The 14,000-nt window shown below is 49.2% G+C and overlaps 2 protein-coding genes and 1 non-coding gene across 4 annotated transcripts in view; 2 read left to right on the forward strand and 1 right to left on the reverse strand.

Moving 5' to 3' along the window:
* Window positions 1–1,382: 1,382 nt before the first annotated feature.
* LOC137672047 (Z30 small nucleolar RNA) lies at window positions 1,383–1,480 on the forward strand. The gene has a single exon (XR_011049476.1). It is a non-coding gene; the product is annotated as a Z30 small nucleolar RNA (small nucleolar RNA).
* A 1,836-nt stretch (window positions 1,481–3,316) lies between these two features.
* PEX12 (peroxisomal biogenesis factor 12) lies at window positions 3,317–7,026 on the reverse strand. Its single transcript, XM_068415666.1, has 3 exons — window positions 6,830–7,026; window positions 5,930–6,474; window positions 3,317–5,263 (listed from the first exon to the last, which is right to left on the reverse strand). The coding sequence occupies exons 1-3, from the start codon at window positions 6,953–6,955 to the stop codon at window positions 4,864–4,866; spliced, it is 1,071 nt and encodes a 356-aa protein (XP_068271767.1). The 5' UTR covers window positions 6,956–7,026; the 3' UTR covers window positions 3,317–4,863.
* Window positions 7,027–7,120: 94 nt separating this feature from the next.
* Window positions 7,121–14,000, forward strand: part of AP2B1 (adaptor related protein complex 2 subunit beta 1) — a 78,628-nt gene continuing 71,748 nt past the window's right edge. For both annotated transcript variants that reach the window (XM_068415553.1, XM_068415554.1), the window contains exons 1-3: window positions 7,121–7,214; window positions 11,437–11,494; window positions 13,530–13,635. In XM_068415553.1, the coding sequence (XP_068271654.1) occupies window positions 11,458–11,494; window positions 13,530–13,635 (143 nt within the window). In that variant the 5' untranslated portion in view covers window positions 7,121–7,214; window positions 11,437–11,457. The remainder of the gene's footprint in view (window positions 7,215–11,436; window positions 11,495–13,529; window positions 13,636–14,000) is intronic.

Here is a 14,000-nt window from a genome sequence, read left to right on the forward strand (position 1 = left end):
TGCCCACCCGGCGTCGCCGGCAGTACCGCGCGCTGCCATTGGCTGTTGGCCACCGGGGGGGTGGGACAAAGGCGGGCAGCTCCGCCTCGGCGTGGCTGGGCCTGCGTGAGCGGGAGAGCGGTGGGACGGGGGCGGCCCGGGGGGATGCGGCGGCTGGGGGTGCAGGGGGAGAGGGCCTGGGTGAGGCAGCCGAGGGCTCGGGGTGTGGGGAGGCTGAGGGGGTGCGGAAGGGGCTGGGGGGGGCTGGCTGAGGTGGGGGTGAACCCGGCCGAGGTGGGGCATCAGGGGCAGAAGGGGTGTGGGGCTGAGCAGGATGGGCGGAGGATATCTGGGGGTTAGGGGGATGCGGGGCTCTGAGCGGGGCTGGGGCATGGGTAGGACATTGGGGGTTTGGGTGGACAGGGGTTGAGGGACTGGGGGCTGAAGAGCTGCAAGGGGCCTGGGCGGGAGGATCCAGGGAAGGAGATGGGAAATAGGGTGCAAATGGGTGGCATGAGGGAAGGGTTAGGTCAAAATAGACCACTGGACGCTTGGAGAGCCGCTGACTTCAGCAACATTTATAGGTATGACAGGTTTTTTCCTCTTGTTTTTGACTAGTACTGGCTCTCCTTGACCTTCTTGGAATCCCAGCTCGTGACCTGTATTCCCTAGCTGCAGCTTGGTTCTATCAGAGATGTCACCCTCCTCCCTTCCCTTGCTCCCCTGCTAAATGTGCTTCGTCCCCTTGTTATCTGTTACAGTAGGAGGTAATAAGGAGAAAACCCCAAACCGCTAGGTCGTGGATGAGCATAAAACTTAAAGCAGCTCCTTTTAACTGTTGCATGCTTGCAGATCAGCCAAAGCTTTAATTAATGCCTATCTGGAGTCTTTCATGCCTTGTAGGGTGGCAGTGTGTACAGGTGTGTCAGGAGGAAAAAGAAGGGTTTTGCTGGCTTAGCTGATGGTGTTTGGGAAGGGGAAATGGAAGGTTTTGTTATTCCACCAACATGGCTTTGTCATGCACACAGCTGAACACGCAAGCTTTGTGTGGAGACACTACATCTGGACTGATGGTGCAAAGCACCACCTGCTCCGTGCTGCTGTGTGGCAGAGGTGGGTACAGGAAGGTACAAACAGCAACTAGGGGCTGGCTTTTCCAGGCTTGTAACAGCCACTCCTGTCTCATGTCCCAAGGGTCAGAGTTAACTTATTGCAAACCCTGTCCTGTAGAAAGCAATGGGATCCTGAAAAGAATTAACCCAGAACCCAAGTTAATCTGTGTTTGGGGGTGGGGAGTTGTGTGTGTGTTCATTTGCTTTTTCCTCCAGGAAAAAAAAAACCTTTTCTGTTCTAGTTCCTGACTTGGGAGCAAGCTCCTTATTGAATGGAAATAAATTTGCCCAAAGCAATGATGAGTGAAGTATATTCTGAACTGGTATTGCTGAGACTTTGTGTCTTTGCTCTGACCAGGGCGTGATCACGTAATCTTCTCTCTGAGCTTATTTAGGCTAAGCTCGTCTAGAGTAAACAGCTTTGCTTCTTCTTGAAACTTTTTGATGCACCCTAAAAAATACTGAAAAAATATTAAGAAATTTTAGCAATTTTTTATTAGCAGCAGAAAAACCTTGATTTGAAAAGTGAGTAGTGCAAACACTTGTGTATCTTGCTGCAAGGCTGGGTTTAGTACCGAGCTTGCAGTGAGAAGGGTTGCTTGTTTTTTCTCCTTTTTGGGGTGCGGAACGGCTGGGCTAGTCAAGCAAGTACAGGAAAAGACACGGAGCTATTCTCTAATCTAGTTTGTATTCTCTTCCAGGTCTTGGTGACACCTTTACGTTCATTTCTCCTTCCTGTGAAGAAGGAAGCTTCTATGGGGAGTACGTACCCAGGTGTATAGTTATGGTGGTTTTCTCTTAACAGGAGAAGCCACGTAGTTTCCGTTAAGGAAGCAGGGAAAGCAACTCAGTTGGTAATGGATGAATTTTTTAAGAGTGTCTACATGAATGATGAATGTGGCTTAGGTTCCCTAAGTGTTTTTTTAAAAGCCTCGCAAGTCAAATTCTCACAGTAATGCACTGGGCAACTCCTGTGCTGCTGTTACGGTTGATGTAGTTGTATTAAGCACCAGAACAAAGCATCCTGAATGCATATATGATATGTGACTGTATAGAAGTCACAAATCAGTAAGTAAGTCCAAAGGTTGATTTAATAAAGTTGGTGTTCCTTGAAAAAATCTTCTCTTGTCCATCTTTAGACCATCATGGCTTTAATAACACTATTACAGTTAAAAAGCAGGTAAATGGGAATGTTTGTATAACCCGAATTGGTTTTGTAGCTTTTGACAACAAACCTGATAAACAGGTATGTATTTGGCTACTAAGGACAGGAGGATTAAAGAAGCAGTCAAATCCGAGTTGGTATTCTGCAGCCATCTGCAGAACAGTAATAAAATCTGCCAGGTAACTGCTGAGCCTGGCACCATCGTGGGCTTAATGCCTGTTAGTCAGCTAGGCATTAAAGAGCAATTTAACATCCAAAAGAGTAATTACAGCTGCTCAGAACTGTGAGGCTTAGATGTGGGTGGTTCCGTGCAGGTCTCGGAGCTGTGGAGTTGGCCAAATCTAAGTGTGGCAGGTTGTGTGGTGTGGGGAGAGGTGGAGTGGAAGGCAGCCAGGGTCTGACAGGCAGGCAGCTGGTGGCTGTTCTGGAGAGAGGAAGAGAGATTAACTCTGGGAGCAGGAGGTGCAGAGGCCCCTGAGCAGCACGTGCATGCAGGCAACGTGGTTCTGCTGTTCAGCAGTTAGTAAATCCTTCTGGATTAGAGGGGAGGATGGTGGGGAGCTTGCCCAAGAGCTCTGCGGTGCTGGTAGGCCAAACCAGGACAGTTGGCATCAGTCTCCTGTCCCAGGTCTGCCCAGCTTCTCCCTGAGCAGCAGACAGATAATTTGGAAAGTATAGGAAGGACAGGAAAATAAACCTATCCTGCAACTGGATCGTCAGTCAAATCCTTCAGGCCCTATTTAAACGAGCAGTTGCACTAGAGTCAACAGGACAATCAGGCCCGTGTCTGTCTAACCAGACGGGTTAGTGTAAGACTGCAGCAGCAGTGGAGCATCTTGGGTGCTGGCTTTTCACAGAGATGATGATCTGTGTAAAAAGCAAAACTGATACAGCAAGTGATGTGAATTAATATCCAGCCCAAAGCCAGATATGTTAAAAGTGATTTGATATCTCGGAAAATCTGGCACCTTGATGTGATTTCTTTTCCAGTAAGACGTGTATGTGCTTACTGGCTTTTTAGAGGAAGAGAGGTGTCTTTATGGATCCCATAACTACTGGAAAAAGGAGAAATAAGACAGTTTTTATTATTATTCCATAGTGGCACAGGTAGAAGGGTCTAGAAGTTGCATAGAGATAGTAAGACAAGCAGTGGGGACCAATCTCATTTGTCACAGTAGGTGTTTTCCAGAGCATCTTTGGGAGGATGAGAATTACTGTATTTTTCCATGTTATTAAATAACCTTGCTATCTCGCTGACAGGTGAGGGAGGATATTAGAGATTTTTATCTTCTGAAGCAGAGCTAAAGTGGGGGGAAAATGAGATGACTGGTTCAGTGGATTAAACGTTAGAACATATCTCTTAATCTGGAAAGACCATGGACTTTGTGCAGCAAACTTTGCTCTTCATATTCTGTCAGCAATGTCACCGTGATGTCTGGAGCAGCTAACTGCTGCTCCCTAGGGCCAAGACAGGAAAAAACCTTCTGTCCTGAAAAAGCAGGTGCCAAGGAAGAACCAGCCCCGATGTCTCACACGTTTTCTTTTCTCTGTTCCATGAAAGGATGCTTTGTTATGGTATGAATGTGCTACACGGTTGAGACTGGAATAATTGCACTGTCATATTTAAATCAAACACAGACATTAAAGATTCCCAGCCTACAAAATACTAATTTATATCCATTATCATCATCTGCAAAGATGAAAGCAGCTTTAGTCTAGTCTCCCTTATGTAAACAGAGCCCCTAGAGGAGCAAACTGTTTCTTCCAATCCTCAGAAAAGAAATAAGGTTCTCAATCCCGAAAGAATTTTGCTTTATAAAAGCAGATAATAACAGATTCAAAGACTTATTCAACAAAAGACAACCCTCATCAACTGGCACAGCTGCTGCTTTAATCTGGTTTGCCGTTTTTCTCCCTCGTGCAGAAAATGTAATTTCCCTCATATCCTGCTTGTACACATCACCTCTTGTTCCACTGAAGAGTCAGAAGTCTTAATTTAGAACTGTTGATGGGAATTAGAGGTGTGATGTTCTCAATTCAGAGGTCTCTGAGTAGCCTGAAAACGTAGGGAGACTCTGAAGAGCAGGATGATCAGAGGAGAGGTCTAAGCCTGTCTCTACCCCTTTGACAAGCACTGGTGCCAGAGCTCACCCCGGGCAGCACGAGCGCCTGGGAAGCTGCTCAGGGAGGAATCACTCACCTAGAGAATTTCCCCTACCTCTTTAATTTGCTGGCTCATGCCCTCGGGCAGGACTTCTACCAGGGATGCTCTTTGATCCTCACATCTGCATTCCTCTCATCCAAATTATGTTTCCTCCCTTTCGGTTGGTCTTTGAAGGCATTTCTTTGCCAGCTGACAGATTGTGGCTGCCCGATCCCTCTGAAACTGTCACAGGATGTTAGAACAGCTAATAAACAAAAGGGAGAGCCCTACCAGAATTCACAAGGGCAGGAAACTGATGTACCACCGAGGTCAAAGGAGCTTTAGAGCTCGCTGATGAGCTGTAGTGGTCAAAAGTCTCCTATGGGACATAAGGGGTGAATTTAGGCTCACTGCTACCCAGCCGCCAGCCTCAGGGATGTATGCAAAAGCAGGAGGCAGGCCTTTCAGCTCTCGGGAGAGTACAGTTTGACAAGGTGCTGCAGCTCTGTGGCATAGCCTGTTATGGGGCAACGCTGGTGAGCCTTCACGTAGTTGTAGACGCAGCGGTAGCAAAACACAAAGCCGGACGTGGACAGGGCCGTGGCGTTGACCCGGATTTTGCGGCACAGAGGGCACACGGTCTTCAGTTTGGGTAAGAGAGCTGAGCCGGCCCCGTCGTCGAGGTGCACGGGGGGTGGAGGAGTGGGGAGCGCTGTCAGAGATTTGATTGTCTCTTGGTTTTCTGAGGAATACCACCAGTCCAGGAACTGGAGGAAGAACACACTGACGGAGAGCCCAGTGGACAGGGAGAAGGCAATGCCACCCAACACTTTCCTCACTGCTGACTGCACTTGTGTTTTGATGCTGTAAAAGAGAGAAGATACAGAGAAATCATTGCTCCTGCCCATTTGTCCATCTGCAAACCAAGGCACAAAGCACTTGGGGAGTAAGTTGCTGCTTTATACAGCTTCTTAATGCTAAGTAAGTTGGTCAACTTATCCCATGAGGCACCTGCTAGGATGTTTCTCCCAGATTCTTTGTATTTTAAGAAAGCTTCAAGCCCTGTTTTGTTCAGAAGTCTAAACTGGAAGAGTTTGGATTGAGAGGACTTGGACCACAGAGTGTTTCACTCATGGATCACCATTTTACAGGACATTAAGTGTGGTCATGACTAGCTGCTGCTCAGAAAAATCAAAGAGCTAAGTTTCAGTCCTTTTAGCAGTATTGTTGCGATCTGCTTCCCTTGTTAGAGAAGTGCAGGTGAAGACTGAACAGGATAAAAGCTGGAGTGCCAAAACCCATCCCCAAACATGGCAATTTTATTACCACAAAATCTTGTGAAACTGATCCCTGCTACTTTTTTCCTTATTTACACTAACGAAATACCCTTTCAGAGCACATTTTGCCAGAGGTAAACTTCATCTTTGAGAATTTCTGGAGAACAACACAGTTTTACTTGCAGCATCACTTCTAAATTAACACACCCACAGACACTCTAGAGAGCAGCAGCAAAGCCATGTTCTGACATACGTGTGTGTTTGACTTGAGGTGGCTCCAGCCAATTTCTTCTCCAGGCCCTGGATATCCTCTGCAGTCAGTCTGACGAGGCGAACGCCAGCCAGCCGCAGCATGGGCGAATGATGCTGAGCTTTCCCAAGGATATAGCACAGCTGCTGGATAAGAAACCAGCCCTCCCAGGTCATGTTTACAAAGGGGTAGGCACCTAGAAAGGCTCTGTAAAATCGCTTCCAGGACGACGATGGAGGGTGGATGGAGTACTCATCCTCTTCCCTCAGGCTGGTCACCAGTTTCTCCAGCTTTCCTTTCAGGTAAGGAACGAGAACCAGCAAGAGGAGAGACTTCCAGTGCTGCCTCTTTGGCAGGCCAGCAGTGGCCAGAGGTTGCTGTCTGCAGTCTCCCGTGGGTATCCTCTTTAAGCTATAGAAGTTTTCCGAAAAGGAGGCGCTGCACCTGGCCAGATAGTGCTGCTGGAGCAGCAAATCCAGGAGGACGTAGATCTCATCAAACCAGTGCCAGAGGAAGCCGTACCGGCCAGGATTAGACTCAGCAAGCACCTACGGAAAGGGACACAGAACGGAAGGAACTGGAAGCGCAGTGATGTGCTAATTACAGTAGCTATAAATTATGTCTCCAGTTCATAAAGCGAGCGGGGTCAAAACTGTTATGCCAATTTGCGAGCGTGGGCAGAGGTGAACCCTGGCGATGACCGGCTCCATACAGCTGTGCAGCCTCTCCGGGGTCCCTCCCTGCTGCAGGCTCCCCACGGGCCGCTCACCCTCAGGGCACAGCTCCCCTCGGCGCCCTGCTCTCCGCAGCGCGGTGCCTCCAGGCCTGCGGGGAGGACACCGCCGGCGCCGGTCCCTCCTCTCCTGCCCCTCGCCCCAGGCCTGCGGGCTGCCTGCCCCTTACCTTGACCAGGTGCTGCAGGGCGGGTTTCACGGCGGCCATCAGGCTGTCCTGGGCCACCGCCTCGAAGATGGAGGGCCGGTCGTCGCCGGCCGAGGCGGCCGTGAGGTGGGCGCCGAGCTCCGCCATGACACCGCCTGCGCCGCGCCCCGCCGCTAGGGGGAGCCCCCGCCGCGGAGGGCACCCGCCCGGCGCAGCGGAGTACCGCCCCCCGGAAGCGCGGCGCGGGCGGCGCTCTGTCTCCGCCCCGCGCCCCTCTATGGTGCCAGGGGTGCGGCCGCTCTAGGCGGGGGAGGGTTTTTTCTCGCTCCTCGCGAGTCCTCCCGGCCCCTCAGCGCCGCTTCCGGTTCCGCCGCCGCCCCCACAGCGGTGTGTCCGTCCCGGCGCCGTGAGTGGGGCCGGGGGAGGGCTGGGACAGGGTGGGGAGGGGCACTGGGAGGGGATGCTGGGAGGAGGTGAGGGGCAATGGTGAGGTACTGGGACGGGGGACTGGAATAGGGTGGGGAGGGTCGCCGGTGGAGCAGTGGGAGGGGGGACTGGGACAGGATGGGGAGGGGAGAGGCACTGGGAGGGGCTGGGGGACACTGGGAGGGGATGCTGGGAGGAGGTGAGGGCCGATGCTGAGGTACTGAGAGGGGGGACTGGAACAGGGTGGGGAGGGTCGCTGGTGGGGTATTGGGAGGGGTCACTGGGAGGACTGGGCAGGTGGGTGCAGAGGTACTGGGAGGGGCACTGGGGTGAGGGGTGGGTGCTGGGAGTGGGGACTGGGCCGTGGGGGCACTGGGCAAGGGTGAGCTCTGGGCCCTGGGAGGAGGCACTGGTCGGGGGTGTGGTGGGAGGGTACGTGCTGGAGGAGGGGGTGATGGGGGGTGGGCTGGGGCTTGGTGGGACTACGGAAGGGAGGTGGGATGGACATGAGCAGAGCAAGCTACTGGGATACTGGTGGGACTGGGCAGGGATGAGGGCTGGGGGACTAGGGAGGCGCTGGGAGGGGCTGCTGGAGCTGGGAATGCTGGGGAGGGGAGCTGGGGTTGGTGGGGGATGCTCCTGCAACTGAGGGTACTGGGAGAGGTCTGGGGGGATGCTGCTGAGTGGGGAAGGCTGATGGGCAGGGGGTTTGAGAGGACTGGGGATGCCTGGGAGGGTGGGGGGGGGGGCTGTGAGTCCTGCTGTGGGCTGAGGCTGGAGGCATGTGGCGTGGGGGGGGCTGGTGGCAAAGCTGGGTCAGGGGGTCTGAGGAGTGAGGAGATGACAGGAACCACAGGGCATTTGAGAATGGGCTGGGGAGCACCGTAGGGGTGTTTGCTCCCCAAGGTGGAAACCCATTACCTGCCCCTAGCACGTGCTGATAGGGCTGCGGGTTTCTGAAGCTGAGGTGCTGCTTCCCCTTTGCCATCCGCGTTCGGCCGCTCTGTTCGGTGTCCTGATGCTGTGGCAGCCCTGAACCACGCTTGGGCTATCGTGCAGCTACTCAGGAGGCTTTGCAGGTGAAGTGGGTGCAGATAAGAGGTGTTGGCACCAGCTGGAGCGTAAGCCAGGTTAAATCAGGGATCACTTCAGAGATTTAGGCATTCAACACTGGATTGTTTCAATGCGAGGGAGCTTGGGTCAATTCTGAGGCCTTAAACCTGCCACCTTGCTCTTTACCCTGTGTGAAATCAGAGGTGGAGAGCTGGCCAGGCTGGCGTTTGGAGTCATGCGTGGGGCAAAGTGGGTGTTGGTCAGACGCAGGATCCAGTTTTCTGTGTGGTTTTGTGCTGAGGAGGCTTATGTTTCTGGTTATGATTGTTCCTTAGTCTTTTCATTTAATCATATTTTTGGTTCAGTCTACATTTAAATGTCAAACCAATGCTTATTGCATTAAGCATTGCCAGAGCTTCTGGAGAAATTCCTCTGTTTCATCTCTTCTTGTTTGGGGCTGGAACAGGAGCCTTTTGCTGTCAGCCTGAACACCTCTTACCTGTTTCTCCCTTAGCAGGTGCTGGATGCAGAATGATAGTAAGGAAGGGGCAGTCTGATACAGATTTTCCCTAAAAAAATCCAAATATGTTTGTAGCATTGTTGTAATTTTTCCTCTGCTCTCTTCAGATTTAGATTTGTGTACAAGAAGCTGGCGTTTTCTTGAGTTATTTAAAACATTGCTATTTGTATATTTGGGCTGTTTTGGTTTTGGCCTTCATCTGGGACTTGCTGTAAACCATGCCGAGTTTGCGTAGTGGATGAGATAATATCCAGTACTGCTAGGAAGCTGTCTCTGAACAATGTGCAAAGCAAGCTCTGACATACATGAAGCAAAAATCTGTGTGCTCGTGACAAAAAGTGTTTGCTTATTGAGCTCAGTCAGGTCTCGTTTCCATCTGTCAAAACAGGTTGTAAAGCCACGTGCTGTGCTTAGCCCTATCTGAGTATTTTTAGGATTCTTTGTGTGTCCAAGTATGTGATCTGAAGTTAGAAAAACAGCAAAATGTCCTGCTGTTGGGTTTGCAGATCATCTCTGGAATTCAGAAAGGTTTCTTTCTCTGTGTAGCTTTATGCAACTGGGATGATGTGTACGGTGGTTTTTTTTTCTCCTCTATTTTCTCTATAATCTGCTGTTCTGGCCACTGTTAAAACAATATTGGACTAGCTCAGCTGGGAGGTACGACCCACGTTGATAAATCCACATATAATGCAAACAAAGCACAGCAAGGCTGTATTCAGTGCCTTTTGCACGGCACCATGCCAAATACTCTTGTAGAGGAAAACACTTAAGTCATTTTTTTAACCTGGGCTCAAATCTGAAGGACTGTGTCAGCAATAACATTGCAGCTGAACACGGGCTGTGTTTTTAATTATAAAACAAGACCCACAACAACTTCTTTTGGGATGCTGTGCTTTTTTTGTTGTTGTTGCTGGAAAGATTGCAGTGTTGTGGCTCGTGCGGCTTTCCCAACCCAGCCTCTGTTTTGGAAGGAGAGCAAACCTCCTCTGCAGAAGAATGCGCTTCCAGGGCTGTCCCCAGGCGTAGTTTGCTCTCCAGCTTGGCAGGAGCAGAAAGGGAGAGAAATCAAACCTAACTGGGACGTGGCGGTAACCACGCAGGCACAGGGCAGGCAGGAGCTCCAGGGAACTGGGCTGAGCAACAGGTTGTTTCTCATCTGGTTGCTTGGCAGTTGGACAAGATTACGACTGCTCTGCATGGCCATGCTGTAGGGCATGTTGAAGGTGGTAGAAATGATGGCATTACCCCTCAGGTGCTGCTGATGGGAATTTCACTGCTGGGTTATTACATTGATCAAGGTGGATGGGACAGGGGGGAAGAGTGGTAGTGGTGTTGATTAAGGGATGAGGAAGGAAAGCGTTAAGAAACAGCAAGCTGGTAGCACTGCTGGGTGGTGTCTTGGAGTTCAAAGCTAAGCTTGTGCTTTTGTTGCTGAGCCAGCAAGACCTTCGAGGTTTAGAGGCAAGACAGGCAGCGTTTAGGGATCAGATGACGTGCTACTTTGCTGATAGCATTTACAGTCATGGAAGTATGTACAAGAGAAGGGGAATTGGGCAAAAAAAAATAGAAAAATGAGGAAAGAGGTAAGAAAACCCTTTTTTGGGATGGGTTTAGGGTCACAGCTTCTTAGCACTGATGCAGACTTCCATCAAAACCAGCAAAACTGCCCACTCTCATGCTTGTGTTTCAGCCAGTACTTGAAAATTGTTTGAGTCACGTTTGTCACAGAGCTGGCATTTGTAACAATAAAATGATGGATATCCACATATGTTTGGGCAATCCCTATATCCTGAGGTATTAATAATTTGGTTCTGCAGAGCAAGAAGAGCGCTGGTGAGACCGTTCTCGTGGCTCTACTGAGCACTTGCTGGCTCAGCAGCATTTGTCAGTCCTGTCCACTAAAGTGCAGAGTAGCACTGAAATAATAATCTTGTGTGTGTGTGTCAGAGGTGGGATGTCAGATCTTGGCAGAGAAAGATTTCAGTTTCAAGCTTGAGAGAACTGAAAAGTAATGGCTTTTCTTTTCAAAAAGAAAAACCAGCCCTGCTTTGCATCAACCCTGAACAAAAGGAGGGAAAGAAATGAAAGGGCCTCGGGGTGGGTATTTCAAGTGGGGTTAATTGTTCCTTCTGTCAAGACGCAACACAGGAAGGTATCGTTAGGGGGAGTTGGCAGTTTCCTTTGTCTGAGACCTGGACTTCTAGATATTAAATGTGCAGTGCTTTTTTAGGAGAATGGAATTGTGTACCCAGGGGAAAGACAGCTGCAGAACATGTCAAAATCTGCCGATTATAAGGAGTTAAAAACCGCCTTTTCCCTTCCAAGACTGAGACTTTAAAAAGCTGGGCTGAGCACCACTGCTTTCCCAGCCCGCCCGCCTCAGGCTGTTGTGTTTTCACTAACACTGTTTATCTGAGCCCTTTAAATCCCTGGGTTTGCCAAGTAACATCAGCAGCAGGTGCAGAATGAAGATTGTGAAATTTGTGCCTGTGGATGTAAAGCATTTGCTTCTTCCCTTACGTTACGCACTCACCTGTCGTCCTCTCTCTGAGTTCCTGCCTTGCAAACTGTGTGTTGTCAGCTCTGAATGCTGTTTGACTGCTTGTTCTTTTTTTATTATTATTTTCAGGTGTTTTAAGGAACTGGAACCATGACGGACTCCAAATACTTCACGACCAATAAAAAAGGTTAGTGTTGAGCTGGTGCAGTGGACTGGAGGTGGAGGGTGGCTATTTTTACACAGCTTTTTTAACTGCATGCAGAAGAACTTGTGCTTTTCTGTTAGCTCTGTCCCTGTTTCTCATCTTAATCATCCAGGGAGAAACTTCTAAAGTAGGTCACATGGTGACAAAAGACAAAACTGATGTATTTTATGGTTTTGGGATGCACAAAATGACCCAAATTGCTGCTTTTTCAAGGATCAGAGAACAAAATGTTGAGGTTTGAGTGTAGATCTGGTCAGAGACAAAGTTTTAGTTATGGGCTAACAAGCTCAAGACTGAGGATGGTTGTTCCATTGAGCATCACAGGATTAAGTTGATTGAGAGACGTTTAATATGTAAGGTATAAGTGTATATGTCTACATCAAGCTGTTGCAGATATAATGGGATTTCCTGTTGCTGTTTACTCCAAAGCTGCAGTGCTCTATTTGGTGTTCCCTTGGATTTAGTGTAGCTGTGGTGCTTGCCTCACCTCAGGACAAACTGCTGCCCTTAAAAATGGGAAGACTGGAAAGGATGTCTAGCAACATTTTACCCATTCACGTGTTCCAGAGCAGGGCTTGTTCTGCTGAAACTGTCCCGGGCAGATTTTATTTTCTCACCTGTTCTCAAACAAAACACTGTTGCTGGCTGCAGTTTGAGCCTGACCTTGTTCATCCTTCTCCAGTATATGTGGAACATGGTTCGCATTAACCTCTTCTTTTCAGAATGAAAAGTGAAAAAACTACAGTGTTGATGTATTTGTTTCATTAAGCTTCAGAATGAGCTTATAAATTAAGCAAATGCAGATCACATCTTTCTAAGGAACAACTCTGTAAGTTCAGTCCTAAAGGCAGGTGTTTCTGGGATGGCTGCAAGAGGCCAGCCTGCACTGTCTGAGCTCTAGTGAGCACGCTGCTGCTGGCTCAGCTCTGCTCCGGGGCACGATCTCGGTGTAATAATGTGAGCAGCTCTTTCTCAGGCTGGAGGTATTACAAGTGGTCTCTGCACTGCGTTCCTCAGTAACTTCTTTTATGAAGTACCTGTTAGTCTTTTTGTGCCAGGCTCTTCAGTAATTAGTGCTGCGGTTCAGACAAAGTGGCGTTGGTGTGCAGGAATTGAAGGTTAGGGGCTAGAATGTATTTTGCCAGAGGTATTTTGATATTTGTAATGTGTCCTCAGCCTGTGGCTTACAGTGGGAATACTCCTCATTGTCCTTTCTAGGGAAAGCTGTCTGTTGGTCAGGAGCATTATCCTTTTCACACCACTTGCTCTGTCTGGAACAGGCCTGATAAGCTGTCTTTTGCACTTGTTGCTTTATTTTGCAAACTTGCTTCGCCCCTTTAGTGATCCAGCCTGAACTGACTTTCCATGCAGTAATATCTGGAATTAATGTCATGGAAAAGACTGCTTCGGCCACCTTAGAATCCAGGCGAGCTGTGTTACGTGCTGCTTTTGTTAGTAATAGCTCTGTCTTTCTAGCTCGGAAGGAATTTATTCCACTGGACTAAATCTGTACTTTCCTGTTTCTGCCACTGTGGATCGTGGCATTTGGGCTACTCTGCAGTCTGCTGTTTGCTCGTTGCGTTTGCAGGGAGCAGGCGATGATGAGCAAAAGTTACAAAGTCTGGGCAGAATTCCTACCTAAGTTGGTTTTTCGTGCAGGCACTAATCTGGCGTCTCCAAATATCTTTTCATCCTCGTTATATAATAGTTGCCTCTGAGAAACAGACGCTACAGCGATGTGGTTTAACGTCCTAGAAGTGGGAGAGCTGCAACATGCAGCGTGGTTCTTGTTAACTGCTTTCTCGTTAGCAAGTTATAGCCCATATCATTCTCTGAATGTTGCAGCTTTGCTTCTCCGTGAACCGTGTTCTCCATAAGCTCTGGCAGCTTCCACGTGTTGCTGTACCAGTTTTATGGGAACAACAGGCTGTGAAAGTAAGAAGTCACTTCTGAGCTATGCCTAAAGCCTGACCCTTTTCTTCTCCCAAGAGGCTCAATCTGTTTTGTCTTCTGCCAGGAGAGATTTTTGAGCTGAAGGCTGAACTCAATAATGAAAAGAAAGAGAAGAGGAAAGAAGCTGTAAAGAAGGTTATTGCAGCCATGACTGTGGGGAAGGATGTCAGGTAAAAGCAACTTTTTTCACCTGTAGCAGCTGTGGTTCCCCTGGGACTCAGGTGGATGTAGTGGCACACATCTCCATGGCACAGCTCCGAGTCTGTCATCTCGGCTGGGTAGTGAGGCTGGCTGGGTCCTTGCCTACGCTGTGCCTGAGTCACAGATTTCTCAAGCTCCTTCCTGTTACTGAAAGCAAAAGAAACAACCGTTTTCAGTGCGAGTTTAGCTAGGTGCCTATTATTTAAAACAGGCTAGGTGACTTTTTATTTAGAAACCCATCCAGAATTCAACTGTTTTATATGTCACTTTGGGTGATGCTTTCTCATTGCTTGCTAGCCTGGGTTTTAGTGTTAGAAAGGTAATTCCAAATGTT

This window comes from Nyctibius grandis, chromosome 18 (genome assembly GCF_013368605.1).
Source record: "Nyctibius grandis isolate bNycGra1 chromosome 18, bNycGra1.pri, whole genome shotgun sequence".
In the NCBI taxonomy this organism is placed as follows: domain Eukaryota; kingdom Metazoa; phylum Chordata; class Aves; order Nyctibiiformes; family Nyctibiidae; genus Nyctibius; species Nyctibius grandis.